Source organism: Oculina patagonica, chromosome 5, assembly GCF_052425735.1.
Source record: "Oculina patagonica isolate OP01 chromosome 5, crgOcupat, whole genome shotgun sequence".
NCBI classification, from domain to species: Eukaryota; Metazoa; Cnidaria; class Anthozoa; order Scleractinia; family Oculinidae; genus Oculina; species Oculina patagonica.
This window is the reverse complement of record NC_135762.1, coordinates 29,242,095-29,269,175: the sequence shown is the minus strand read 5'-3', so window position 1 is coordinate 29,269,175 and position 27,081 is coordinate 29,242,095. Positions and strand designations below refer to the sequence as shown.

Here is a 27,081-nt window from a genome sequence, read left to right as displayed (position 1 = left end):
AGAAAACAGAATAGAAAACAGTGGGAGAACCAATCAGATTCGCGGATTTACAATAGAACACAGCTGAGTTTCTACTAAACACATTTATTAACTTACGTTGGCAAGTTGGTTGTGCTCCATCCCAGTTATTGTCTGTTTGACATGTTCTCGAGCTGGAGCCAACAAGTCGGTATCCTTCATTACACTGGAATTGGACAACGTCGTGATATTGATAGCTCTCACCAACCTTTATCCCATTTGCAGGTGTGCCAGGATTACCGCAGGAGTTTTCTGTTAAAAAGTGATAATTTTATAAAGAAAAAAACAATATATACCATGACTTTTAAGAAACGACTTGGATACACAGAATTTCGAAGAAGTAAATAGCAAGGCTAAGCATGGCTTATTTGCAAAAACAGCTTGAAAATGGAAAAAAATATAAATCTGCTCTCTAATAGATGTAGCTGAGTCGAAGGTTACCCAGTTCGTCTTTTAGTCGCCGAAGCTGCTACATATGGGAAAGCTGACTTCATTCCTAAATTTCGCAAGCCCAGTTGTTTGAATTCTTATGCTTTGTTTTCACCGACTGCATAAAATCGAAGTGCCGGCCTGACAGGTCATGATATAACAGTGATACAGGCTTGGTAGATTTGCACATACCGAGACAATAGGTTTGTGTTCCACTCCATGTGCCATCACCTTGGCATGTCCTCTCTTGGGAGCCAGACAGCTTGAAGTTTGCGGCATTGCACGAGAAGGTTACCTTGGCATTGTACGAAAAGTCTGAGCCATGGATCTGGCCGTTAGCGATTGCTGGTGGTGCACCACAATTTACCACTGAGGAAAAAATAAAGTTTTTGACTCATGTTATACTGAAATATAATTTTCTGCAGTATTTCCTTTCGGACGTTTTTAAATGCTCTTATATCCAGCATTGAAAACAAGTACTGTTTAATAAGTACTTCGTATTTGACAGGGTATATTCGCCACTATCATATTGCTTTATATCACACGGTACAATTAACTGTGTTTTTGGAGTGAACTTCTATACATAAAGAAATTTTTGCAATACTTATCATAAAAAGCGTGCATCTTATCAGTGGTCACTCCTCAGCATATATCTTAAGATGTTGTATTCATTTTACAAATCGAATTTTCATTTTACAAATCGAAGATGCAATGCATAACAAAGCAAAACTTTTGTGAGTCTAACTAAGAATTAATGGGAAAAGCATTATTTTACCTCTTGAGAGTCTAAGCAGCGAATTAATTGTTGTATTATCACTTTCAGTTTTTATATTTAAGTTTTTAACCTAATAAATGTGGGAAATTAAATGAGCGTTAAGTACTTACAGTTACAAGACGGGGTTGGCGCATCCCAAGCTCCACTCGTGCAAATGGCGTAAGCTTGTCCAACCAACTCGTAACCAACATCACATTCAAATCTGATTGTGTCACCATTTTTCCTTTGGAGACCAACCAGTGTACCATGAGATGGCACGGAAGGCTCAGGACAGTCAGCAGCTGTAAGAAGAGAAAACATTGGCGTTAGCACGAGGCAACAACAACAACAACAACAACAACAAAACAACAACAAAACCTTTATTTATACACGATGGCCACAGGACAATCAATTCTGATGCTATCGACTCAGCGTCCCGCTGATTATAAACAAGTATTGGATGAGGTTTTTGCGATATCCGGAATAATCAAGGTCGAGGTAAGTGTTATCAGCCTCAGGCTTCGGCTTCGGCTGATAACACTTACAGAGACCTTGACTATTCCGAATATTACATAAACCGAATCTAATAATTGTTTTATTATACATTGTTTTCTGGAAAAGGAAGTAATGACAAACGATCTTAACCTGTTTCAAAACTTGTGCTAATTCCGGCTGGTCGTCCTACTAAATCGTGGAATAGTTCCTTCCGGTCCCAATTTTTGTTAGTCATTTTGTGTTTTCCGAGACTTTATTGTCAGCAATTTTTGAACTTTGGTCAAACTAATTTTTGGTTGAAGAAGTGAATCGACGAGCTATGAATTTCCTTGCCGCCAGATGCCTGACACATTGCCTGACACATTGCTCTTGAAATCATGCATTGCGCGCACAACCTACAGATTAGTGAATAATCTGCTAGCAGATTATTCACTAATCTGTAAGTTGCGCGGGGTTGCGCGGATTCCCAGAATTAGCTGTAGGCTCTTAGCCAATGAGAAGACAGCTAGTGACAATAATGTATAATAATAAATAAACTCGGCTTAAAAAAAATGCAAAACGACGAATACATCCATCTCGAAGTGAGCCTTTAGAAAACATGTGTAGGATGTCGAACATGTAGCTGCACATCCCTATTGCCTCGTTTAGAGGAGCTATGTCAAGGAGATTTCGCAGATTTTTAATCTAAACTGTTCTGAATTAGTGGTCGGCAACCTACCCATTAAAAAAGTTATCTTTGAACATCTAAAGGAAGATATAACCTTCATTTGTGGATGGAAATCAAGCTACGGCTAAAAGAAGCGATATTTTGAAGACGCGCGGAAAGAACTTGAAAACGTTAGCCTTACGTTTAAAAGTTGCATTCCGTATCTATCCTAGCCATCCGCATCCAAACATGCTCATCAACAGTTACAGTGCTCAAATATAGCAATTTTGTTTTTAAAAAATGGACTATTATTTTTAGATTTCATGCGACACAAATATAAATTTTGGCTGTTCAAAAATCCGGTAAAATCCGCGACGTAGCCTTTTTAAAGGACCCTAGTCAGCAACACTTTTTTGTATTTTACACGGAGCATGTCTAAACGAAAGAGATCACTGAGGAAATATTAAAGGTGGTAAAACAGACTTCCAGTTACACAATTTACAGCAATGCAATAAGGTTTCGTTTCACCATACAATTTCCATAATTCGATGCCATCGAAAATGGCGGAGGCTGGCTAGGGTCCTTTAAGTTCGTGGACTGAGATACGCATAAGCAAAATGATTTAATCTGATTTGTATTTTTTTTACCTAAAATTAATTTGGAAATTAATGTTTTATTTTTACCTAAACTTAAGCCCAAATCACACCCTTGTCAGACAACTTTATTGTGCTCAAAAACGCTTCAAAGCAGAAATTGAGAGCTGCAATGATAGGTGCAGAAAGTAAATAAAATAAGCTTAAACTGAATCGCTAAACTTCCCACAAAAGTAAGCTTTCATTTTGAGTACCTATACAACGAGGATGTTCTCCAGTCCAGGTCCCATCGGCCTGACAAGTCCGTGTTGCTGATCCCACTAATCTGAATCCGGAATTACACGTGTAAGTGACAACCGTGCTGTAGGAATTCAATGTAGTGCTTCGTGTTCCATCTTGCAGGTCACCAGGAATGATGCAGTTTACCACTAAAAAGAAGAACAGTGATTATCAGGATAACTAACTTATAATCAAGAAGAATGATTTATTTAATTTATTTTTAGACTCACCGTCACAACGAGGATCTTTGCCAGACCAAGTGCCATCCGCTAAACAAGTTCTTGTGGAAGCTCCCCTCAGAATGTAGCCAACATTACAAGCAAATCTGACTTTGCTGTCCACGGTTGTTGCAGGGTTGGCAGGATCGAGATTTCCATTGGCGAAACTTGATATTGCTGGACAAGAACTCGCTGTTGAGGTAGATTCCAAATAATTAATTAGTGAAGAAACGTCAGTCAGTCAGTCTGACAGTCATTCGGTCGGTCGGTCGGTCGGTCGGTCGGTCGGTCGGTCGGTCGGTCAGTCAGTCAGTCAGTCCGTCCGTCCGTCCGTCCGTCAGTCAGTCAGTCAGTCAGTCAGTCAGTCAGTCAGTCAGTCAGTCAGTCAGTCTCAACTGGAAGATGATAAATATAAATAAACCGCCTTGGCGAATTTTAAAAATCTGACTTTTCGGCCGGCGGTTTATTTGTCTTTCACTTGCCCGCTGTCACAGCGCTTGATGTACCGTTCAAAAACGTGAAGAAAAACACGATCGAATTTCACACCTGCACATGATGTTCCATCGGCGTTTAGAGTGTAACCTGGCCTGCACAGACACTGACGTCCTAGCAGCGTGTTCACACAAATCTGCTCACAGGGTCCTAATCCATTGTTACTGGAACACTCGTTGTCATCTGAAAGTTAAGGCAATATACACTGGTTGATTAGGTCTAAGCAAGTGCATTTCGTAAGGCATAATACTGCAAAAGGTGGGGTATTTCTTGGAGTTAGTGCAGAACTATAATATTCAGACATTGAATATTCTGGTGAAATTGCCGTCGTAAATCTTCACGCTAATTTTACTTTTTCGTTCTTATTAAGTAACAGAAGTGACACAACGCAATTTCTACTCGCATGGTATGGATCAGTTCTACAACTAAACATCTGAGAAGGAAACATGAAATTAAAAAAAAAAAGGTTTGATCGACCTTACCAAAAACAGTTCGCTGTTACAACGAAGACCTTGACTTTTAGTCGCTTCTTAGCAATCGTTTCGTATGCACGAATGCGAAACTAGGTTTTACTGAATCCACAGTGATCATGCTTATCACGAGAAGTACCGGATAATTTTGTGCTTTTAAAGGGAACCTCCACTCTGACAACAAGTTGACGTTGAATTGTTGGAAATAATGCCTTAATTCCAATTTTTTTTTTTCAAGACAAACGAGAAAAAACATTAAATAGAAACAAAAAGTGCAGAAGATCATGGCTTTTAAATTGTCCCTGCGCCCCCATTTTGGTTTTTGTGACCGACAATGGTTGCGCAATTGTTTCAAACAATAGATCTTCTGCTTTCTAATAATAGCGGCAACCAAAATTACATGTCATAAAATCCAAAATGGCGGCGCGTGGGAAATTTAAAAGCCATAATCTTTTCCACTTCAGTTTTGTTGCTATTAAATGTTATTTCTTCCTTGCCGTGTAAAAGTTTAATTTTAGGCATTATTTTAAACGATTCAACGTCAACTTGTCGTAAGACAAGTTGACGTTTTCCAAAACTTTGGAACAGTTTGCCTGTTTTTATCCGCTCGTGTGACAATTTAAGTTCTTTTAAATCAAAACTCAAAACGTTTCTTTTTAAAACTTATTACTCTTAGCGATTTTTTACTTTTTATTACTTTTAATGCAAATTTTTAATTTTAAGATTTATTCAGCTAATTTTAACAAAATTTTTATTGATTTTATTATATATATATTTTAAACATTTGTAAAGCGCCTAGAGCAGGCCTGGATAGGCGCTATAAAAATATATTTATTATTATTATTAAGAGTGGAGGTTCCTTTTTAATATCAGCTTTTAATAAATGAATATCTATAACGATGAAAATAATGTTACCTTCGCAAGATCGGCTATCCGAGCTTAGTGCGTATCCTGAGGCGCATGTACAGCGGTAGCTACCCACGCTGTTATGGCAACTCTGCTGGCAGTTACCGTTATTAGAACTGCATTCATCGATATCTAAAACGAAACGAAATCACAGGCATATCAACATTATAATAAATCACAAACAGTGCTTTCGTGTTAATATCTGGCTGGAGAGTTAGCTAAGTTGGTAGAGCGCCGAACTACCCTGCGGGAGGTCTTGGGTTCGAATCCCAGACCGGAGCAAAACACAGGGACTTAAAATAACTGAGGAGAATATGATGCCTTTGCAATGACATCTGGAAATGGTTAGGTATTCTAGTCTTCTCGGATACGGACGATCAAGCGTAGGCCGCGTCTCCTGTTTCTTCAGCGTTACGGTCAGGATCTAAATGACAAAACCATAGCTTCATTTCAACTAATTGTGTCTTCCGGACGTTAAGTTATAAGCAAAAGAGATTAACTTTGAAAACTGTTTAGCCCAACAATATTTAAAAAAACAATATCGCAATCCGTATTAATATCCGTCAAGTTGGTCATCCGTGCCTCCTTTTGTATTTGCTCGGTTATTAAAATGTTGCTTCATTGTTTTAAAATATTATTTTTATTTTTCACCGAAATTGATCGTCATTTCCCATGCCGCTAAATTTGGCTTAAATTTGCGGCACAGTCTCTTTAACTGTTAGATACCTTATTACCTGAACAAGTGGTTCCGTCAGCATTAAGCGAATATCCTGCTTGACACGTGCATTTGTAGCTGCCCACGGTGTTGACGCATGTTTGTCCACAGTTGGCTGCACCTGAGGAACATTCATCTACGTCTGCAGGGAGAGCAATAGATCGATAAATTAATCAATTGATTGATTGATAAATTAATCAGTTAAGTAACTGATTAATGACCTCTTGATTTAACCCAATTTTTAGTATTACGAGTTATTTATAGTAAAACTTGTAAAACTATGCTTGTAACAGTACTGAACAACTCTCTATAAGTGTTCTACTTGAAAATTTGTAATACATTGGACTTACGTATATCTGCTTGAACATTTGTTATATGTGCGTGAAATGAACGATCCAGGAATGAGAAAAGATAATTTTGAACCGTAGGCTCCGTCTCACAAGCCTTGCCCACGTAATAAATTCTATGGAACCCATACACTCTTCGAAAAGAGTAAAGGACGTAGAACTCGGTGTAGTGGTCTATCTCAATTTCACACTCACATAAGGGGAATCATTTCTCATTCCTTCATTGCCTGTAAACTCGTGCACCATAAGCAGTCTGGAAAAGTTCCCCAACCAGTGTAATTATCCCACAAAATCCTCGAGGGGAGTGGATAATAAGATATATGTATATGTAATGTGGAAGTAGATATTGTTACTTTTAGCTTAAACCATTTTTCCAGGTTTTCCACGAGAAAAAAGTTATCATAATTAACAATTATTCTTTGAAATCTCGGTGAATAGCGGCAGAATATTCACCTCGCCGCGGAATTGTTTTAGTATATACACACGAAGTGATCTCAACAACAAGCGATCTCAAAGTTTTCAGAAGGAAACCATTTAAAGTCGTTTTTATTGACCTCTCAATTCATGCGTGGAAAACGTACATATAAGCGGCACTAACCGACATGCGCGAAACAGTTTACAGAATCTTCAAACATGGCAGAAATCTAGTTAATCTTCGATAAAATCCTCGTCACAATCTAGCAAAATGGTCCTTTAACACCACTCAAACCTTCAATTTGATAAAAAAACCTGCTTGCAAAACATTTTGTCCGTTGAATCAAAGCTTTTGGAGTTCACTTGAATTGAAAATTGAAAGAGCAGTTGGCGAAAGATCCACCTGAAAGTTTGGATTATAAGCTTACCCCGGCTGAATGTCTGCAGAACTGTGGTGGAAACTGGATGTTTTCTTGCACAAAGACTTTTTCTGAATATTTGTGGAGGATCTTGGTTGAATAACAATTGATGTTGCTGCCGATAAATCTGCGATATTCATTTCTGCCGATGCCGGGCGAAGAGCGACTGACGGTAAGCAATTGTTTATCATTTTAGTACTCGAGTTGTGTGGACATTGTGCTGCAAATTGCGAAATATGTAGTCTTCTCTTACTTTGAAAACCATCAGGCCAAATTTCTTAGCCTTTTTTTGTCTTTTCTGGTTCATCATCTTCTTGTATTCTTAGTATTTGCGATTCAGAAACGCCTGCGAAACGCGAGTTTACGCCGGCCATTTTGTTTCAGTTTGGATCAAGCGTTATTCACTCCGTAGGAAGTGAATAATGCTCATTAGCCCGAGATAGCGAACCAATCAGATTGCTTGAAACACCAAGATCACTGAGTGTGTATATATACTAACACAAAATATCTCATCAATATATTATAATCATTATAATATTTTAAGCTATATTTAAAAGTATCCGTTGCTTTTGTCAAATCCATACAGTTTTCAAAGGCTTTACGGGTACAATAATGAGTAGTTATTAAGCAATCGGATCGTTCACAGCTTTTTCAGTTCCGATATAAATTTCTCTGTATTTATTGTTCTTACCTACGCATTGTGGAACAGGCCCGTTCCATTTTCCTTCTACGCAGTTGAGTGTTGCCGTTGAGCTGGCCTGGTATCCAGCGTCACAGTGAACAGTCATCTGTCCGCCTAGAGCTCGGCTACCACTGTATTTGCCATGCGCTATTTTGCCCGGGCATGGACACTTCAGAGCTGGTGAGTGAATGAAATGAATTTAATTAAAAATGCCGGCCACTAACGTTTGGGATTTAGATCTGACATCTAGTGAACATGCCTGTTGGAAGTTTAGTAAATGCAGTGCAGAGTAAAGGAAATACAGCGTATTTAATTTCTTTCGGGCTAATTTCGCTTTTGTTGCACGGTTTGGAAGAAGGTCCCGAGAACGTAGGGAACTATTTTATCTTCTTGCGGTAAAGATTATATATTAACACCTATAAATGTGGTTTAGCAACCCAAAGATGAATATTGTCGCCAGAACTATTAAAAAAAAATGCGGGTCAGACTACGGGTAGATAAAGTTTTTTTTTACCACAGACTTTCAATTTCTGCCTTCTCCGTTTGACCAAAAAATGTTTGAGACCACTCGCGGAGAAACCGGGAGTCTTCGAGTTACTTTAAAGCTTTAATGCTTCTGGCTTTATTTTAACAACACAATGCTTTTATGCCATCTTAAATGTACGCCTGCGATTTCAGCGAAACGCTAGCCAGGTGACTAGAAACAAAGTACTTGGATGCAAAGCCCAAACGTACTCAGCTGACTTCCCAAGGCAAGCAAATATGTTCCAATCGAAACTTGAAAAATACTACTGTTTCAAGCGAAAGCTAACCCTGGTTCTAATTAAGGGAGGTAGTAGTCAATTTCGCAAAAAAAAAAAAAAAAACATGTTCACGGGCGAGGTGTTTTTCTAAACGCAAAATATTTATGCGCAAAACAGGGAAGGTATCTAACAATTTAGTTATGCTGGAGCTAATCTTGGCTTGCCAAAACAACCTTTGATGAGAAAAATTCTAGGTAATTTTTTGGGCTCCTTAACACAAATATTCGTTATAGAGCAGTTTTCAATTGAGTGTCATAAAACCAAAACCAAAGCAATTACTCTAGCCAATCACAAAACACAGAGACAATCAAGTGAACCAATCAAAACTCGAAGCAAATACATGTAGCTGATGCGAAGCGTGGGAAAACGTGCAGGAGCGACTCACGATTGGTTTTGGTTTTAGTTCTGATTGGTCGAGAAAGTGGCGCGAGATTTCTAAACCAATCACTGAGCGTAGTAATGCAAAACCAAAGCAAACGCAAATTACTTTCGACACTCAAGTGAAAACCGCTCTAGTTGTCCCTATTTTCAAAGTTTCCATAAGTAGGAACTGTATAAATCAAGCGATGATTATACTTGAACCGTACCTGTATCACAATGTAGTCCTTCGTATCCTTTGTCACAGACACATTTGTAACCAACGGGAAGCGTTTGGCATGTACCGTGGGCTCCGCACGGGTTGCTGCTACAGGCAGTATTTGCTACAAAGGTAGAAATCAACAGGTCAATGGTATAACTGTAATATGTTTTATAGTTTTACTCAAAAAGTAGAAAAGTAGAAACCTTTTACACTCAAACATCGCCATTTCTTTGTATCTGCCTTGCTCTGAGCTACTCCTGTATGTTAACAAGGTTGATTGACATCTCAGATTCCTTATTATACATACTGTATACTTTATATTTTTAGTTTTGTGTGAAAATGAGTAGCTAAAAACTACTAAAACACTAGAAAGTCCACATTTTTTTTATGTTCCCTAATTGTTTTATAGTAAAAAAAGCCCCTCCTTCTAACCCCCCTTCTCTTTACTAACCCCGCTTCATAAAATTTCACGGTATACCGGTATAGTTTTTTTAGGGGCTGATCTAGAAAAATGATCAAAATGATGATGATGACGATGATAACGACGATGTTAAACGGGAGTGCTTACCTGGGCACGTGCACACAAAACGAACTTTAAAATCAGGGCAGCTTCGTCCCGTTCTTTGGTCACTGTTCAAACACGTGATTCCACTATCTGAGCACGTGCTTGTCAAATTCAACTCAAGATCAGGCATGGATCTTCCTTCAATATCTTGACAATCGAAAAGACCCGGTCCTGAGCATGCTCCTGCGCGAGTTTCCGCATCTCCATCGCCAGTTGTTGGGGAATCGTTGTTAAGCCAGTCGGTCCAGCATTTATTGTCTATAAACAGTATAACGAAATGATATTGCAAACAAATTTACATTATGTGACATTTTTATATTTATTTTGTTTTTTATCGTTATGCACTTGTATAGGGATATAGGACTTGTACCATTGCAAATTTTGAATGTGACACGCTTGCCAGCATTTGTTTTGAGCTACTCGCCAGAGCGGTTGGGTTTTCTTTACTTTGAATTTCTCGAGCTCCTTTTTACACAATAACTCGATGTCCTAAATGCTCAAACTTGTTTGTTAATGTTGACAAAAAAGTTGAGTTCCGGTCTAGAAATCCGGAGGTCCTGGGTTCAAGTCCAGTTCTGACCACTACCTGGAGTTTTGTTTGTTTTGTCGGTAGACCCGAGCTCAACTACTCGGCCACGCTTGTAAATAGCCAGTTGGTATACCTCTTGCCAGTTGAAAAGAAACCTTTGCCTACAAATTTGTTAGACTGACTGTAACGGCCTTCACACGACAAACTATTGGCCAACTCTTGTTGACAAACTCAAGTTGGTGTGCGTGAACGACGCAACAACGGCAAACAAGTTGGCCAACTGTTGGCGACAAAATAAAACTTGTCTCTATTCTCACCAACAGTTTGCCAACTGTTGTTGTGTCGTTCACACACACCAACATGAGTTTGCCAACTTTAGTTTGTCGTGTGAAGGCCGCTTTACAATGAAAGATGAAAGAAGTTACAGTTATTTTTCGTGAAAGAATACAGAATGAGCGATGGAATACGAAGAACAAGATGGAACTGAATGAGAAATGTACTGTATAAGAAAGTACATAATGAGACCAAGTTGGGTCACGGATGGTAACCAAAAGACCTAAGATGAGAAGAAACTGGTTAATACCTGGAAGAGGTAAAGTGGAGGCAGAAGGAAAGGCAGGAAAGACTGGATTACCGTATTTACTCGAATAAGCGCCGTACGTTGAGAAAAAATGTCAGTAACAATACCACTTACCAGTTCGTGCCACAGACGGGGAAGTCTTCGATATGCCGTCATCTGCACCATCGTAGAAGTCAGACCATCCGATAACGTTTCCAATAATGTTGTCAGCATGCCGCCCCATATCAGCGATTATAGCATCGGCATGTACGTAACTCCAAACGTTCATCTGACTCATTTTACCAATAAATGCCTCATTTGCGCTAAAGTTCTTACCAACCTCGTCCTGTTCTTGTCCAAGGACGAACAATCCTCCTGCTGGAATGACCTACAACGACAAAAAATATCATTTATTGATTGCAAACTCGTTCCAATTAACCATGATTGCTTGCACCATCAATGCGTGCATCCCCTTTAACAATCCATGCTGGTCAACTAGCCCATGCTATTAAACTAGTCAATTTCGTTATTGGGCTTTTAAATAACAACTCTGCTCGATCAACCTCACTTAAACAGGGTCAAAAGGTCATGTCCATCATTGCTATTGGTAGATTTCGATCCATTTTCAGTGTTTCTGTTTTTCAAGGTTCGTTGGTTGTTGTCATAATTATGATTGACCGTTGGGTTTTGAACTTCACTTTAGTTGGGTTTTGAACTTCACTTCACCGTTCGCGTGTTACCGAAACAAAATATTTTAACATGTAAAACCTTGTTTAAAGGGGCTAGGTCAAGGTATTTAAGGTAATTATAATTATTTTCTTATTGAAAAGACAAAAGTTTCTTTTGGCAAATTCATTTTCCGAGCATTGCGAATGACACTTTCATACAAATTGAGATAAACATAAAAAAAACTCGGGCCGACGTTTTTCAAATTTAACCTAACGTTCTCGAATTTTTCTCATCCATACCCCGTTATGGCCTTTCTTTGTTTCTTTTGAGTCCTTGTACAGTTTTAATTGAAGTCGTTATTGTGATATTTTAGTTAATTCTATATATGACTAGCTTCCAACGCAGTCGTTCTTAGGGGCGACCGCGTTACACTCCTCTCTACGAACGTTCGTGGGGAGGAGTGTAACGCGATCGCCCCTAAGAACGACTGCGTGGGAGGCTAATATATGACCAGTTGGTCGTTGTACGAAATTGCAAAAAATTGCCAATTAAAACGGACTCAAAGACCACTTTATTGACAGATAATCACGCACGTTGCTATGAAACCACTCACCTCTCCTTTTTGGAATGCATCCGTGGAAACATCATTTGATCTAACTTTGCTTCCGTCCTTGAACGCTTGCCACGCTCCAGTTGAGCTCTCCCACGTAAAAGCCATGTGATGCCACTTGCCATCATTCGCCGCCACGTTAGTCAGTGCCTTTTGTCCGTTAACCCAAATGTTAAAGCCGTTGTAGTCGTGAATCACAAGAGCATTGTCCACAAGGTTCGCTGAAGGGAAAGAAAAATTCAGAAACATGTTGATGTTTTTTCGTATTGTCGATTAAACTGCAACAAAAAGACATGCATGGGTCCAGGGTATCAGTAACTTCAGTGCTAGATATCATGATCGTCCAGAAGGGAGCAGAAGTTAAAGTTAGTAGTATTGAAAGTGTCGTTTAGAGTGATCAAGCGAAAACGAATCAGATTAAAGGACTACCTCTCTGTTTGTTGACATTATCCAGTTTTTTATTGGTAATTTGACTACTTTTAGGTCGCAATTGGTCAGCCGAGGTTGCTGTGAAGTGTGGTTCGTATACCTTATCTATTTAGTGAACTTGGCTCAATTGTCTTTTTGACCTCTATAGAGTCCCGAGGGGACTTAACCGGCCTTGGACCTACATGGGAAGGGGAGGGGGATGAATTGTAGTAAAGTAAAATACCTCCATTCTGGACAGCATACGATATGGGAGTTCCAGGATCGAGCTCGCTTTCAGCAACCTTCATCCAGAAAGCGACAGTAAATGCTCTCAACTCCTGACGCATTTCCACGATGGACGATCCTCGACCCAGGGCTCTACTGAACTCCATGTCAAAGTCAGTGGAAATTTCTATGATAAAAGATGACAAACTTTCATAAAAAAAAATGAAATCGACAATTTTTTTGTTGACAAGCAGTCAAGTGTGGGCTGAATTCTGTTCGTTGTTTTATTTCCCTGCTCTATTTTTTAGAAGATGTGGTTAAAGACAAAAAAAAATTCGTTAAGCCGCCTGCGACTTTAAGTAAAGCAGATATCTTTCATTTAAGTCTCGGGTGATTAAACGTTCTTTGTACTATAGGAATTCAATGTAACAGTATGTATTTCACTGTGTACACGCGTGTTTTAGCAGCTTGTTTAATCTCATTACCACTTAGAATAAATTTTAGATCTTGATTAACTTTCTGATTTGATTCGATTTTCTTGTGATTTTGATAGCTTTTGATGTTATGTATCAAATTAATTTGAGCTTTAAAAGGAATGTTCTTTTTATATATATTTTCGTTCGTAAAAAAGTACCTGTCTCGCAGTTCGTTCCCTTAAAGGAAGGCTTACAGTAGCATTTATAGCCATTTGTCTGGTCAACACAGAGCCCGTTATTCTGGCACGGCGTGCTGGAACATTCATTGATGTCAACCTCGCATTTTGAACCAGCAAAACCTGCCGCGCAGGTGCATTCATGACCATAACTGGTTTCTGTGCACGTCGCACCGTTCAGACAGGAGTCTGGGAGGCAGCCATCGTCGTTTATCTCGCACAGATTACCGCTGAAGCCTGTAGGGCAGGTGCATTTGAACGCTTGAAGCTCGTTTACACAGGTTCCTCCATTTTGGCATGGCGATGCTTTACAGTCCTAGTTAATAAAAACAATAACAATATTTACTATTATGTCACCACGGCTCAGGCCAAACGTCGAACTTCACATGAGACGAACAAAATTGCAGTTTTGGTCGACCCAAACAGGTAAAGCTCGACCGCTGGGTCAAAGGTCGAACATAATTTGTCGAACCGACAGTCGAAACAAATTCAGAGATGCAAGAACGAATATCGAGGCTAAAATACATTCACATACAAATTTTTAATTTATTCATTAAGTTTCTTTTTATGAAAAGATGGACGTTTTTCCCACAGTCGATCTTCGAACGTTATATCCGTCTATAGAAGACGGATGACGTGTTGGTCAATCCTAATTCAGTCGGACGAACTCAACTGAGTCAAACGTCGAACTTATCATGAACTTAATTCGCTTAGTTTAGTTCGTCTCATGTGAATTTCGACGTTTGGCCCGGGCCTAAATTAAAGTAGGTCAGACAGTGCGACAATACAACCGATAATATACCTTATGCATGATAATGTCATATGCTCAAAACTCACGATCAAGCCTCGTTTACTCGAAATGTTCTCTATCCTCTGGCACCTTCATGCAATTTACACGTTTTTCATCTATTGCTGTTTTAAGAATTCGTTCATAATAAAATTTCCAAGCTTGTCCATTAAAAGCGAGACTTGGTGGTGAAACTGGCTAGTCTGACATAAACATACATAAGGGCTATTCTATTCTTTCAAAACACATTTACTAGGACAACAGTAACAACAATAACAGCGAAAATAACAACATATCTATATCTAGGGAAATAGAAGACTATTAGCGAAAACCATTTGCCAACCGTTCTGTGATGTTACTACTGTCAGAGTTTTAAAATAAAGAAATGCTAATGACTCGAAATATGGGAGGCGCGGTGGCCTAATGTTTAGTGCGCCGGACTCCGGATCGAGCGGTCCGGGCTCGAACTCTGGCAGGGGGTCCTGGTGTTGTGTTCTTGGGCAAGACACTCTCATAGTGCCTCTGTCCACCAGGTGTATAAATGGGTACCGGCCACATAATGCTGGGGGGTACCATGCGATGGACTAGCATTCCATTCAGGGGGAATAGAAATATTCCTAGATGCTTAATGCTACAAAAACTGGGATAAGCCCGGCAGTATGAGACTTCCCCAAATGACTCGAAACCCGTATTTTTTTGCTGTGACAGTTTCGAAGTATTCCGGGGTATGAGCAAAAATTCTCAAGACGTCCAATTAGGTTTGTAAACCAGAAAAATAATCTTTGACTAAACTATATCAATGCATCCAACTTACGTTGATTTTAGTCTCACAGAACGTGCCTTCGTAGCCGTCAGGGCAGACGCAGATATGTCCCTCTGGTGCATCGCTGCAGGTCGAGCCGCTGGCACACTTGCCACTGCTGCAGCTGCTCGACTTCACATCACAATGAACTCCAGTGTAATCCGGTGCACACAAGCAGACATATCCATTCACCTATAATACAGGATCAATAAAAATATTTTTACCGTACCCAAATTCGCAAGTAGCCAAAAAGAAGCGCGATTTACTGTCCTTATATCTTACGATATCAAGTCACTGACCTGATATGCCAAGATATCATGGCCACTTTCACGTAAAGTAGTGTTACCGTGCGATGAAAAGAAAAGAGGTTTTACCAATAAAACAGAACCTTGTATTTTAAGTTTAGTTGTTGTTTACCGGTCGTAAAAGAAGTAAACACTTTCCCGCCAAACCCGGCTATTCCTGTTGTGCGTTCACCAGTTGCAAGATGTTTGCTGAAGAGTACTGAAACATTCCGACTGAAGTCCAAGTTTCTTAAGCTTCGTTAAGTTTTGATTTTTAAAACGTTGAGAATAAAACTTCATACAAACGAGTCAAAAAACAATAATAATTATTTATTAATTATTAAAGAACTTCTCGCCCGTTTGGCATGTTTGGTTTGGTAGTTTGGCGAGATTGTGTTTCGCCAAAGTACGAGCCATGGCTCTACCAAACTCGCCTGATATGCCGCTAAAGCGTAACAAAAGGTACGATTAGGTATAAATATTTAGATTAGAGTCTGACATGCTTCATACCTTATCAACACAAGTTGCTCCTTTGGCACACGGGCTCGACACGCATTCATCTTCATCTATCTCGCAATTAGCTCCAGTGAACCCTGCTGGACACGTGCATTTGTAGCCCTCTGCTGTTTCAACACATGTGGCATCGTTGTTGCACGGGTTAGACGCACAATCCGCAATGGCTGTGACACAGAAAGACGTGGATTAGCGAAAAATTCATTTGATCATTAAGGTGTTTTGAATAATTTAATCTCAACATTTGTCCAAAACATTTAACAGCGATGCATGTCGAGAAACGGAGAGAGGGATCTTTTTTCTGCCCTTGTGAATTTCCAAGCCATTGTGTCAATTGCGGTTACTATTCAAATTCACTTTGAATTGGTAATGAATGCCCTGGGCGTGAATTAATGATATGCAAATAGTAGTATAAAAGAGAAACACGCGTTATTTCTTTTGTGCACTCTACTTTTTTCCAAGACATCGAGTTGTTGGCTCCCACCAACCGCTCTGCGAGGAAGCCGGTTTGAAGTCTCCGCCATTCCTCCCTGGTGATCTACTGAGCCTGGTTTGGGCTTGTGCCAGGCCAGAGCGATTCCCTATACCTTATCTACATGTCATGAATAACAATACCCAGGGTAGCAAATACACTATTACTCACCGATACACTGGCCAGGAGACGAGGCACCTTGACCATACGTCGATTTGCTGCCATCACAAAGTAAACACGAGGTCTGCTTTATTGAGGGTTGATACGTCCCTTGGGGACAAGGCAGGCACGGCTCAACGCCGGTCTGAGAAAATGTGCCTGGAGCACATGGCACTGAAAGAAATAAAAACTGCGTAAGCAGTTTGCTAAGTCCATATCGCGCTTAACTGCGCAAGATCTAGGCTTAAATAAGCCCAGAGTTGATGCCAGTAAATCTCCTTATTAAGTGAACATATGGTCGCATTTTGAGAAATTAAATGTTTTCGGGTTTCTTCCTAAATAACGCCTGCGAAGTGTACTATTATGGGCTAGCAACTTAAGCTTGAGTATTCAGCATTAAGTGTGTGTTGCAATACTTGGACAAATAGTTTACAAATACGGGTTCGGTAACGAGTAAAGTGAAAGGAAAACTTACTTCCGCATCCGCTAATCGATTTGGTGCCTTCTGCCAATGACACCGATGATCCGGGACATTGAATACACGTGGTCTGGCGTAAAAGAGACTGGTAACTATTGATAGGACACGGTTCACAGTTGGCGAGGCCAGTGGGCGAGAACTCTCCAGCCTGACAAGCGGCTGTAAGAAAAAATAAAAAAAAATGTATTTATCTCTGTTAAATGTTATTAATGTTCTTGGAACGTCCTACGTTGTAGTGACGTCCTAGCAACGTTCTAGTTCTACCAACGTTCGTTGGTAGAACGCTGGACTGCTGTGCGGAAGGTCGCGGGGTCGAACCCCAGACCGAACCAACACCTAAAATAACTGAGGAGAAGGTGGTACCTTTGTAATTGCATCTGCAAATGGTTAAACATTCTAGTCTTTTCAGAAAAGGACAATAAAACGTAGGTCCTGTCTCCTGTCTGTCTCCTCAGTCTTATACCAGGGAACGTTAAAGAACCCACACACTATTCGCAAAGAGTAGTAAATAACTGTATGTGTACAGCGCATTTGAACTTATACATATGGGAGATGCCTTTTATGAATGCATTATTATTATTATTATCATCATGTTCTGTAACTAAGATAACGAAAGATTTATTTTAAGCCTGTTTAGTTTACTATTCTATATGAAATGAAACTATATTTATCAGAATTATCACAATTCATTTATAGGGGAATCTTTGTTTATAATATTTGCCACATTAGCATAAGCACTTCACTGCTACAAAAATATTAATTCTGAATATTAAAAGTGCATGGTAGGATTAACTTTCGTTATAAATACTTTTTCTGTGACGCAGGTTTGAAAACATAAAATTTTTAAAACAATGTATGGGCTCATTAACGCTTTTGTCACCCAGAAATTTTGCAGTTTTTGAACGCTTATATGTCCTTGAATATTGCACACAAAGAGCTGAAAATTTCACCGATAATTGAGTTTCACAAGGTCTTTTAATAACAGGAGTCACTTTGTATATAGCATGATGACTTCTCTACGCAAAAACGTATGTTACGTCGTCAGCAAAGATCGCCCTATTGTTTAAAGTTTTACAAACCTGTATTTCAAACTCAGCCTGAAGTGCTACTTTTAGGAATATGGCATAGCTCTGTTATACGTACCTAAACATTGTGTGATGTTTTTGCTGCCAGTTGCAACTGTATAAGTGTTCTCTGGGCAAACGGTACACAGGCCTACTACACCAGTGGCACTATTGTACGTATCTAGTGGGCACGCTGTGCAATTTTTAATATCGACATCAAAGTATTCCCCAGACGGACAGTTTTCTAAAGTGAATAAAAAAAAGATCGATAAAGAAAAGTTAGCAAGTTGGTTTTCAATTAAAAGCACTTATTTCAAGCTTGTCAAAAAATTATAGGAAATAACAAACAGATAATTAATTAAAAATATCTATAAATATAAGAAGGGAACAGTATTATGGTATTGAATTCTACTCGGTAGTTTAATTACGATAGCGCAACCCCTTGTTTCTCTAAAGGGCCGATGATAAGTTATATTCAAAATTGACAAAAGTAATAATTTCATGTAGTGAAATATTGACAGGAAAGTTGCAGTAATTCATTATTAGGGTCTCATTTTTTAAACGGCAAACAAAACAAAAACAAAAAGAAAACGAAACAACAGCAAGAACAACAACAAAGACGGGTGCACTTCTTTTTAATAGAAATGGTAAAACCTGTCACATAAAACTTCACCATAGCGTTTTTTGATCCCGAAAAAATGATGATCCGCAAAAAAGTATCCAACTATTAGCCCGCTATTTCGGGTTTTTGCAGTCTGTTACAGAGAAATTGCTGCTTCGCCATTTTGCTATCCGGAAAAAGGAAGGCGCGAGTAGTCCATAGAAGTTTCACCAGTTTAGCTTATATAATTTTAATTCTTTTATTTTTTTTACAAGCAAAAATTCCGCAACAGATAAATATTCTCCTAGTTTTGCATAGGCGTTATTATTCAAAAAGTCAAGAGCCTAAAAAAGTTTGGAAACCTATATATAGTGGTACAGTTTTGTTAAAAATTACTATGCTAGTGTACTGAAGGTATAAACATGCAGGCGAAATTATCGTGATGCAATCAGAAACGTTAGATCTCGACTTGAAAAAGTTAAGCTGACTTTCGCAAGTTCTGTCCTTGTGACCTGGAAAAACAGCTTAAAACTAATAACGGCTCCCCACTTTCTCCAACAACATTTTACTTTATATTATCATCTTGATGTTCTTGGCGCATTTCGTGTACGAGCGAGAGTACTTCGCCAATTTTAGTACTTTTTACTGACAAGCAGAAAAATCCCCGTGACAGTGTCTCTTAAATAATGCACACAGTCTCTTGAATACTTACGACATTTTTGGCTGTGGTCATTCTGGCTGGCCCAATCGTAATCTTGATTAAGTCCAAACACGGCTCCATCGAGACACACTCCATAGGTAGGAGTATCTGTTACCGTGTTCAAAGTCATGCTCTCTGTGTCGGAAATTTTGATTGTGCTCATTGACGAAGAGCTCTTCGCTTTGGTTACGTTAGATTCCAACGAGCTCTTGGCTTGGTTGAAGTCATTGTTTTGTGTAGTAACCGAAACATCCAACGTGATGGTAATGACAGACTAAAGAAAATCAAAACAAAACAAAACAGAACCAAAAACATAAACAGATACATTTTTACATCGATGCACCGATAAGCAGATAATACGTGATACGCAAATGCAAAGACAAAACTATAGAAAAAAGCAACTCTTTTTTGGCAAAGAAAAGTTCAAAATAGACGACCAAAATGATGTCTTTCTGGCACAAACAGGACAGCCTCTAAATTATTTGAATCGAATACGTCGTTTTTCTATGGATGAGCTTATTTAGTGCCTTGTCTGGGATAAAAGTTTAACCACTAGAGAAAGTTTAATACTGGGAATTTTTAGACTTCCTAAGGGTTTAGTCTGCTACTTAACATCCTCCCGGGGGGCAGGGGTACTCCCATATATAGGTATTTAGGTCTGTGCCACTATGAAGGGTATGGATTGCAAGGAGTTTAGTCTGGGATAAGGTATTCGAATCAGGGAGTTTTAGTCTAGAATAGGATATCATTTACTGGGAAACTGATCGTAAGTCCTGAAAAGGAATAAAAATTTGGAAGAGAAAGAGGTCTCCCTAAACGTAAATAAAACCATCGCGACAACGTTGTTGACAGATGTTTTCCATTAAAAACACTAAAAACGATACAGTTCTAATGGTTGCAAAATCAGCTCAACATGGTCTGGTATAAGGTAACGGTTTGAAAATCCTAGCGCGGGCACACCCCCAGGCTGTATGAAGAAGTTTTGTGGGAAATACGCAAGGGCGCGATAATGTGACCAAGCCTAATCCGTGAAGGATTAACAAAAAGAGCAATTTAGGGTAAAACAATGCGATTTTCTAAACGTTTGATGCTTTTTAGACTTACTTGTGCATTTCGTCGCTTTCTTCGTTGTACCTTGCCACATTCTATTTTGATGTTTTCCAATGCACAGATTTTTTCCCGCTGACAATAGTCAGGATCGCCGGGTGCGAATTGTTCGTTAAATCCGATGATGAAGTTTTGTTTGGCTTGCAGCTGCACCGCGGGATCCGAGCAGTCTCCAGTGAAATATTGCCACTCCATTCCCTTACGTGCTGCACCCGGAACGTACTCCTCTGAAAAAAAAAAAAAAAAAAAAAACGTTTTACGGTTATTCCCCAGTATTGCATGGCGTATCCCTACTGCGTAAAATTTCACGCGTGGTTAGCGCGTGCACCAAAAATGGCGACTTTTTCTTTACGGCTGGACCTCACCAGAGAGGTAAATCGTTGTTTTCTCGCAAACGAGTATGGTGACCTATCATTAATTCTGTTTTTTTTTTTTATTATTGAGAAGCACTTTTATTTCTGTAGAATAAATATGGACCAATTCTCAGTAAAGAATAAAAAATATTCGTCGAAAATGTGAAGTTAGCAAGCAATCGTGACTATAATCAAGGTGATATGTTACAGCAGTTATTTGGCATAAACAAGGTGCTGTTGCTAAAAACGTGCATAGGCACCACCCCCCCCCCCCCCCCATCTTTATTTCAAAATTTAAGTTGCTAAAACATAACCAATCAATAGGCACACGTTTTAACTTTTTGTTTTGGCATTTAACAGGCGCGGTGCATCTTCGTGTGTCTGATTGTTTTTTACATTAATTAACTCCTTAAGTGGAGGGGGAGGGGGAGGGGAGGAGGTGGACCTGTTCGGCGAAAACTTGAGACTCCCTTTTTTCTTTTTTTTTTAATTGGGTGCTTTTAAAATTAAGGCATCCACATTGCCAGTTAGCTTAGATGCGCGACTATTACTGGAATGTAAGTGACGCACAATGAATATTGGTTTACGTACCTGTACAATCAGGCCATGGCATTTCCCGGGATACAGTCGGACGGTGATCCCAGATGTACCACGTACCAGACGACAAGCAGACATAGAAAGCTGCGGGTATTCGTGCAAACTCTTTTTGGGAGTTACATTGGGGCGTGCACGCCTCACCGCCAATAGCGTCAGACTGAGCGCAGGATACAAGGCCGTTGATTGGTGGATCATAGGGCTTGCATTTCACAGCTGCAAAAAGGGACAAAAATAATTACATTTATTATATAGACGCGAGTGTTTCTAGTCCACCGAAAAAAATAAATCATACGAAACTACATCCGGGACCGTGATGGCGTATTTTCCCTATCCCCACTAGTAAAGATATCTATTACGTCATGTCGCGCCATTGTACGGCTGCAAAACTTTGCCAAATGCCGATTAAAAGATGACGAGTAATAGAGAATTTAAGTTCACTAAAGCCGACTTATAATCGTTCACTAAGGTGCACAAGAATAGAAGCATAAAGAAGAAAACTTCACGACTCAAACCAATTCAAGGAGTTTCTTACAAAGTTGATCAAGGGAGAAATATTTAAGAAATTCCAGCTGCCGAAGTGCAAGGTCTACATAGCGAACTAGTGAGGTATTGTTTTGCCACGAGAACATAATATCACATCTCCTCACCACCGTGTAATATCCTTTATTTGTAATTCGATACTCTGCAGATAACTTTATTTATACACAGTTATTATTTTTTGAGATAACACACTATAGAGATCGAGTAAGTGCTTTCCCTCCAATCTCGTACTCAGAGTCTTCGTTTTTTACTGCCCAAGCTTGACAAAACTTGAGCGACTTTTTAAAGCTCTTTTGCAGGAATGATTTTGATTGGTTTTGAAAACAATGAAAATGGCCGGATGTAAAACACCAAGAAGTTCGTTGGTCATGTTTTTGAAAGCTAGGCATGCACAATTCAACCGGAAATCCGATATTTGGGACTTCCAATCAGAATATTACAGGGTCGCTCGTTTCCCGACCGCTGATTCTGTCTACGAGGTTGCTTTCCTTGTATATTTCGACTCCAGCAAATAAAGTTATTTGATGGCGTGGTAACTAAATTGTGGTACATTTCTTGTGTCCACAGAAGGTTACAAGACATCTGTATTTTAATGTATAAGGTTAAAAATAATTTGTGCTCGCGGACTATTTGTGACATGTTTTTGACTCATCTAAAAGCCACACTTTTACACTGTTACGTATGGAAAACTTTAATTCGATATCTGGGCCCAAGACTCTGGAGCAAGTTAACAAATAAAGAAAGATCGGCTGTCAGTGTCAAGCAGTCTATATATCATTTGTTAATTATCTGTTTGTAAAACTTTTTTTATTTTCATTTTAGATAGTTTTAGTAAGGTGTCCCTATTAGCAGTAGGGGTTCCCCACTACAAGATGTCATAGACACAATAATAAAGTCATTATAATTATTTTTATTATAGTTAAGATCCTGCCGAATCTCGAGTGACGTTTTCGCCGATTAGCGAGCCACTTTGTCAGTGTTACATCACAGGCAGACCACCTTATGTGTTCGTGGTTAATTATTGTTGGTGACATGAGACGAACAAAAGAAATTTTTGAAATCTATAAGGGCTACTGAAATAAAGCTCTAGATATTAAATAACTTAACTACATTTCGCTCTAAATATCTCAATAAAGTTTAGCGAAACGTTTATCGACTCATGTGTTTTATTTCTTCGCCTGCGAGGGCCGTTTTAAGCCACTTTATAACTGATTTAAAAGGCGCTTAAAACGGCCCGCGCAGGCGAAGAAATACAACACATGAGTCGATAAATGTTTCATTAAACTTTATTGAGATATTTAGAGCGAAATGTAGTTTAGATTTTTTAATTTCTAGGGCTTTATTTCAGTAGCCCTTATAGATTTCAAAATTTCTTTTGTTCGTCTCATGTCAACAACAATAATTAACCACGAACACATAGGTTGGTCTGCCTGTGGTTACATGAGCGTCAAAATACCATGTCAGCCAATAATGATGAAAATTTATTTGCTGATTCTCAGGATAAGAAAACGTCATGTATGATTTTGCTCTCATGGGGAAAGAAATTTTGATTGAGTCCAGAACCGTTTTCATTAAAGGAATAAATGCATTACTTTAACGGACTTACAAGAAATGACGATGATAAACGTGCACGACGCTTTGTTTCCCACGTGGTCAGTAGCCTCGTATTTGATTGGATATGAACCAGTTCTAAAGTCAGACCCGTTAATGGACTCAGTGAAGATGGTGACGGCCTTGCCAGAGTTGTCGCGGTATGTTGGCATTGACCAGTAGACTTTAACAGTTGGTGTGCTGCTTTCTTTCTTGACCTCTTGGTTTTGTGGGCAGTAGATAACAGGAGGCTCATTATCTAAATAAATATAAATAAATAAATTACCTTTATTTAGAAACAGCGAGGATCAAAGCTGTAAGCTTGTAAGCGTGTAGTCCCAATCGAATTAGAATTTGGAAGTGTTGGTAATTGTGGAGGGAGGAAAACCGGAGAACCCTGTGAGTAACCCTCGAAGCAAGGAGTAGAACCAACAACAAACAAAACCCACATGTGACGCCGAGACGGGGAATGGAACCCGGGCCGTATTCGTTGGAGGCAAGCGCTCTTACCATTGCGCCATTCCGGCTCCCCTAAATAAACAAACATCGACACACAGAAAAACCAACAGAAAAAAACAACACTGATTTAGCATAAAGTGTTTACTACTTTAACGCAGAGATCGAGATTTCGATTACGTGATGACTATGTATGCTGCAGTTTACTATGGAAAAGAGCAAAAAAGGGCTTAAAAATGTAGCCTACAAGCGACGCTACTTTTCTGTAATTTGGACAGTGTTGCATTGTGGTATAGCAATTCCGAAACCATCGCCTCACTCAAACCTACTCCGCACTCCCCTAAAAATGCGCTTTTACATCTCTGGCGCATAATTGGCGTTTAAGGAGCTTATATCTTTTTTTTTTTGCTGTGTTCAGAAATTTTATTTAAAGTGTGTTCTAATGTAAAGACACAATAGTTTTATGACAAGCTCCCCCCATTTCCTCTCTACTCCCAACACCATAAAGTACGTGAATTATCGATCGACTGAAATAAATTAAAAACCTTACCTGCAACTGTGACTGTAAAAACACACGACTGAGAGTTGTTGCTTCTATCCGTGGCTGTGTAGGTAATGGTAGTTGTACCGGTGGGAAAGTCGTACGGAGAAACGATATTACTCGGAGATCTGACAACTGTCGGGGCAGCATTGGGGTCGTGCACTTCTGAGTTGTCACTGACCTTTGGGTCGTCCCAGGTTACTGTCCTCGTTGGCCGCTCGGGGTCTGTGCCGTTATTTACGTCTGACGGGCAAGTGATGGTTGGAGGTTGTTGATCTGAAAGGAAAACACGAAAATGACGCTCAGACTAGAAAAATGGGAACTCTCAGTTGATTTTCAACTTTAGGTAAATTAACCCTATTCAGACCGGGGGGGGGGAGGGGGGGGGGCTTTTGAGGCCCGTGCTGACTTTGAACTCTTATATCTTTTTTAAGATTTAACCAAACGCTGCCAAACTTTCTGAGTTTTCTTAAAATGTATCTGGCAATAATGTGGTAGGGTTGGATGATGTGTCAGGAACTTGACATCACCATGGCAACGACATTTTGAAAATTTGCGTGTTTCTGTTAATAAAAATCGACTTAAATGGAACTATTTTTTACATTTTTACGGGTTTAAAGCACATTTCTTATCAATTTTGAGTAATTTGCAGTCATTTTGGGTGGTTTTCTGGCATTTTGGAAAAATTCTGAAATCCAAGAAGGCGGATTCAAGATGGCGGCTGTTTTAACATCATGATGTAATTGTCACGTGATGTGACGTCACCATACCACGTGACGTATACCAAAAGAAAGATGTTCGGACATACAATGCATCCTATAAGTTTTATTGTGATTGCTTAAATATTCTGGAAGTTACATTAGGGGGGAAGGGGGGTCTTTCGAAGCCCCCCCCCCCCAGGTCAGAAAAGGTCCAAAAAAGCCCGGTCTAATTAGGGTTAAGGTGGCCTACAATAGTTGAGACCCCCCAATTTTCGTCTTCGGCATTCTATTAAAAAATAAAGCTTGCCAGGGGGTACAGCAAACAACTACACTGTAAGCTAGTAAAGCTGGTTAATCACTCAAATAAAGTGAGTTATTTGAGGCTAACAACTTAAACACTACCCGGTGAAAGTTGTTTTTTTTTGGAAGAAACATTTTTATGCTGAAAAAACCCTTCGTTGTGCTGACAAGTTAAAGTAAATTTGTGCTAACCCTCTTTGTGAATTTGCAATTGTGCTTTTTTTTAAAAAAATTACAAGTTGGCTACCTCATGTAACCAAAAATTGGGGAAAGCAGAGAGTGTGTTATCACTCTCTGAAAGACTGGAATAACCTAGACAGAGACACCAGAAATGCACTTGATTTTGTAAATTTTAGGCGTAGCGTTCTAAGTAGGTTTTTTAGTTAATTCTTCAAGTTAGTTTTTAATAATAGTTTTTAATTCTTAGGTATTTTTCGTTTTATTGTATATAGTCTTATTAAGTATTTTTAATCTTAGTTAGGACCTTTCTGAAAACCACTGTATAGTGAATGAAGGCTTCCTAATAAAAGATTATTATTATAAGTTGAATGAATGAGTTGAGTTGAATCCAAGTTACTTTTTCATTGAAATACTCTCGGGAGGGCATTTCTCTGAAACCTTAGAATTTTTAAGCTATGAGAAAAAGAAAGAAAGAAAGAAAGAAAGAAAGAAAGAAAGAAAGAAAGAAAGAAAGAAAGAAAGAAAGGAAGGAAGGAAGAAAGAAAGAAATCATTGAAAGATTTTACTGGAAAAATGCACTTAAAAAAGATCTAGAGCAACCTGTGTTTATAATTATTAACCCTTCTAGAGCAACCAAGAGGCAAAAAGTGAATATATCAGTAAATAAAAGCAAAAAATTTCAAAGTACCTTCACAAGTAGGAAACGTTCCTATCCAAGTGCCATCAGCACCACATTCCAATGGACTAGTTCCCGTCATGACGTAACCGACAACGCATTTCATGATGCATCCTCGTTGGTAGGGCTGTGGTGTTGTCACGCAATCCACTGGTTCAACTGTACCGAAGGCCAATTGTCGTAGAGCTGGGCACTGGCGAGCTAAGAGGTGAATAATAAAGTTCATTTATCTAGGTAGAGAAACGACTCATCAGATTGCTTAGCGGCAAGTTTAGCTAGAAAACCTATACCTTAAAAAATGAATGAATGCAATGGTCATACGACACATCTGTACGCATGCGCACAGTTTATTACACGTGAAGTGACAACCATGGACAGCTGTTTCATCCTTTTTAGGACTCATCAGCATGGCATAGCCAGGCGTAAGGGCCTCACATAAGATCATAAACCCGCCGTTTAATCCAGAGGCGAAGCAGAAGGTTGCTTTAAACCCCAGCTCCATATTGGAGCCATATGGGAGCTGTGGCTGTCTCGGAAATGCATAAGGAGATGTGGATCCACTAAATCAATAGGGATGCATGTGTGACGACATAAAAAAAAATGTCAAAATAAACCACTGAATGCAATGGTCACACAACACATCTCCACGGTCTGGCCAAGACCTGTACGCATGCGCACAGCCTATTACCCGTGGTGTGGTAGC

The 27,081-nt window shown here is 39.3% G+C and overlaps 1 protein-coding gene across 1 annotated transcript in view; it reads right to left on the bottom strand.

Moving 5' to 3' along the window:
• Positions 1 to 27,081, bottom strand: part of LOC144654270 (sushi, von Willebrand factor type A, EGF and pentraxin domain-containing protein 1-like) — a 41,769-nt gene that overhangs the window by 5,315 nt on the left and 9,373 nt on the right. Inside the window, exons 6-31 of the mRNA XM_078514354.1 lie at positions 26,391 to 26,579; positions 24,531 to 24,797; positions 23,541 to 23,783; positions 21,389 to 21,607; positions 20,442 to 20,671; positions 19,350 to 19,611; positions 18,116 to 18,280; positions 16,970 to 17,131; positions 16,507 to 16,668; positions 15,861 to 16,030; positions 15,079 to 15,258; positions 13,460 to 13,793; positions 12,845 to 13,012; positions 12,196 to 12,413; positions 11,049 to 11,301; positions 9,829 to 10,083; positions 9,268 to 9,381; positions 7,887 to 8,054; positions 6,035 to 6,157; positions 5,310 to 5,432; positions 3,979 to 4,107; positions 3,445 to 3,624; positions 3,190 to 3,363; positions 1,333 to 1,503; positions 640 to 816; positions 97 to 270 (exon numbers count right to left, since the gene is read on the bottom strand). Of these exons, the coding sequence (XP_078370480.1) occupies positions 97 to 270; positions 640 to 816; positions 1,333 to 1,503; positions 3,190 to 3,363; positions 3,445 to 3,624; positions 3,979 to 4,107; positions 5,310 to 5,432; positions 6,035 to 6,157; positions 7,887 to 8,054; positions 9,268 to 9,381; positions 9,829 to 10,083; positions 11,049 to 11,301; positions 12,196 to 12,413; positions 12,845 to 13,012; positions 13,460 to 13,793; positions 15,079 to 15,258; positions 15,861 to 16,030; positions 16,507 to 16,668; positions 16,970 to 17,131; positions 18,116 to 18,280; positions 19,350 to 19,611; positions 20,442 to 20,671; positions 21,389 to 21,607; positions 23,541 to 23,783; positions 24,531 to 24,797; positions 26,391 to 26,579 (5,010 nt within the window). The remainder of the gene's footprint in view (positions 1 to 96; positions 271 to 639; positions 817 to 1,332; positions 1,504 to 3,189; positions 3,364 to 3,444; positions 3,625 to 3,978; positions 4,108 to 5,309; positions 5,433 to 6,034; positions 6,158 to 7,886; positions 8,055 to 9,267; positions 9,382 to 9,828; positions 10,084 to 11,048; positions 11,302 to 12,195; positions 12,414 to 12,844; positions 13,013 to 13,459; positions 13,794 to 15,078; positions 15,259 to 15,860; positions 16,031 to 16,506; positions 16,669 to 16,969; positions 17,132 to 18,115; positions 18,281 to 19,349; positions 19,612 to 20,441; positions 20,672 to 21,388; positions 21,608 to 23,540; positions 23,784 to 24,530; positions 24,798 to 26,390; positions 26,580 to 27,081) is intronic.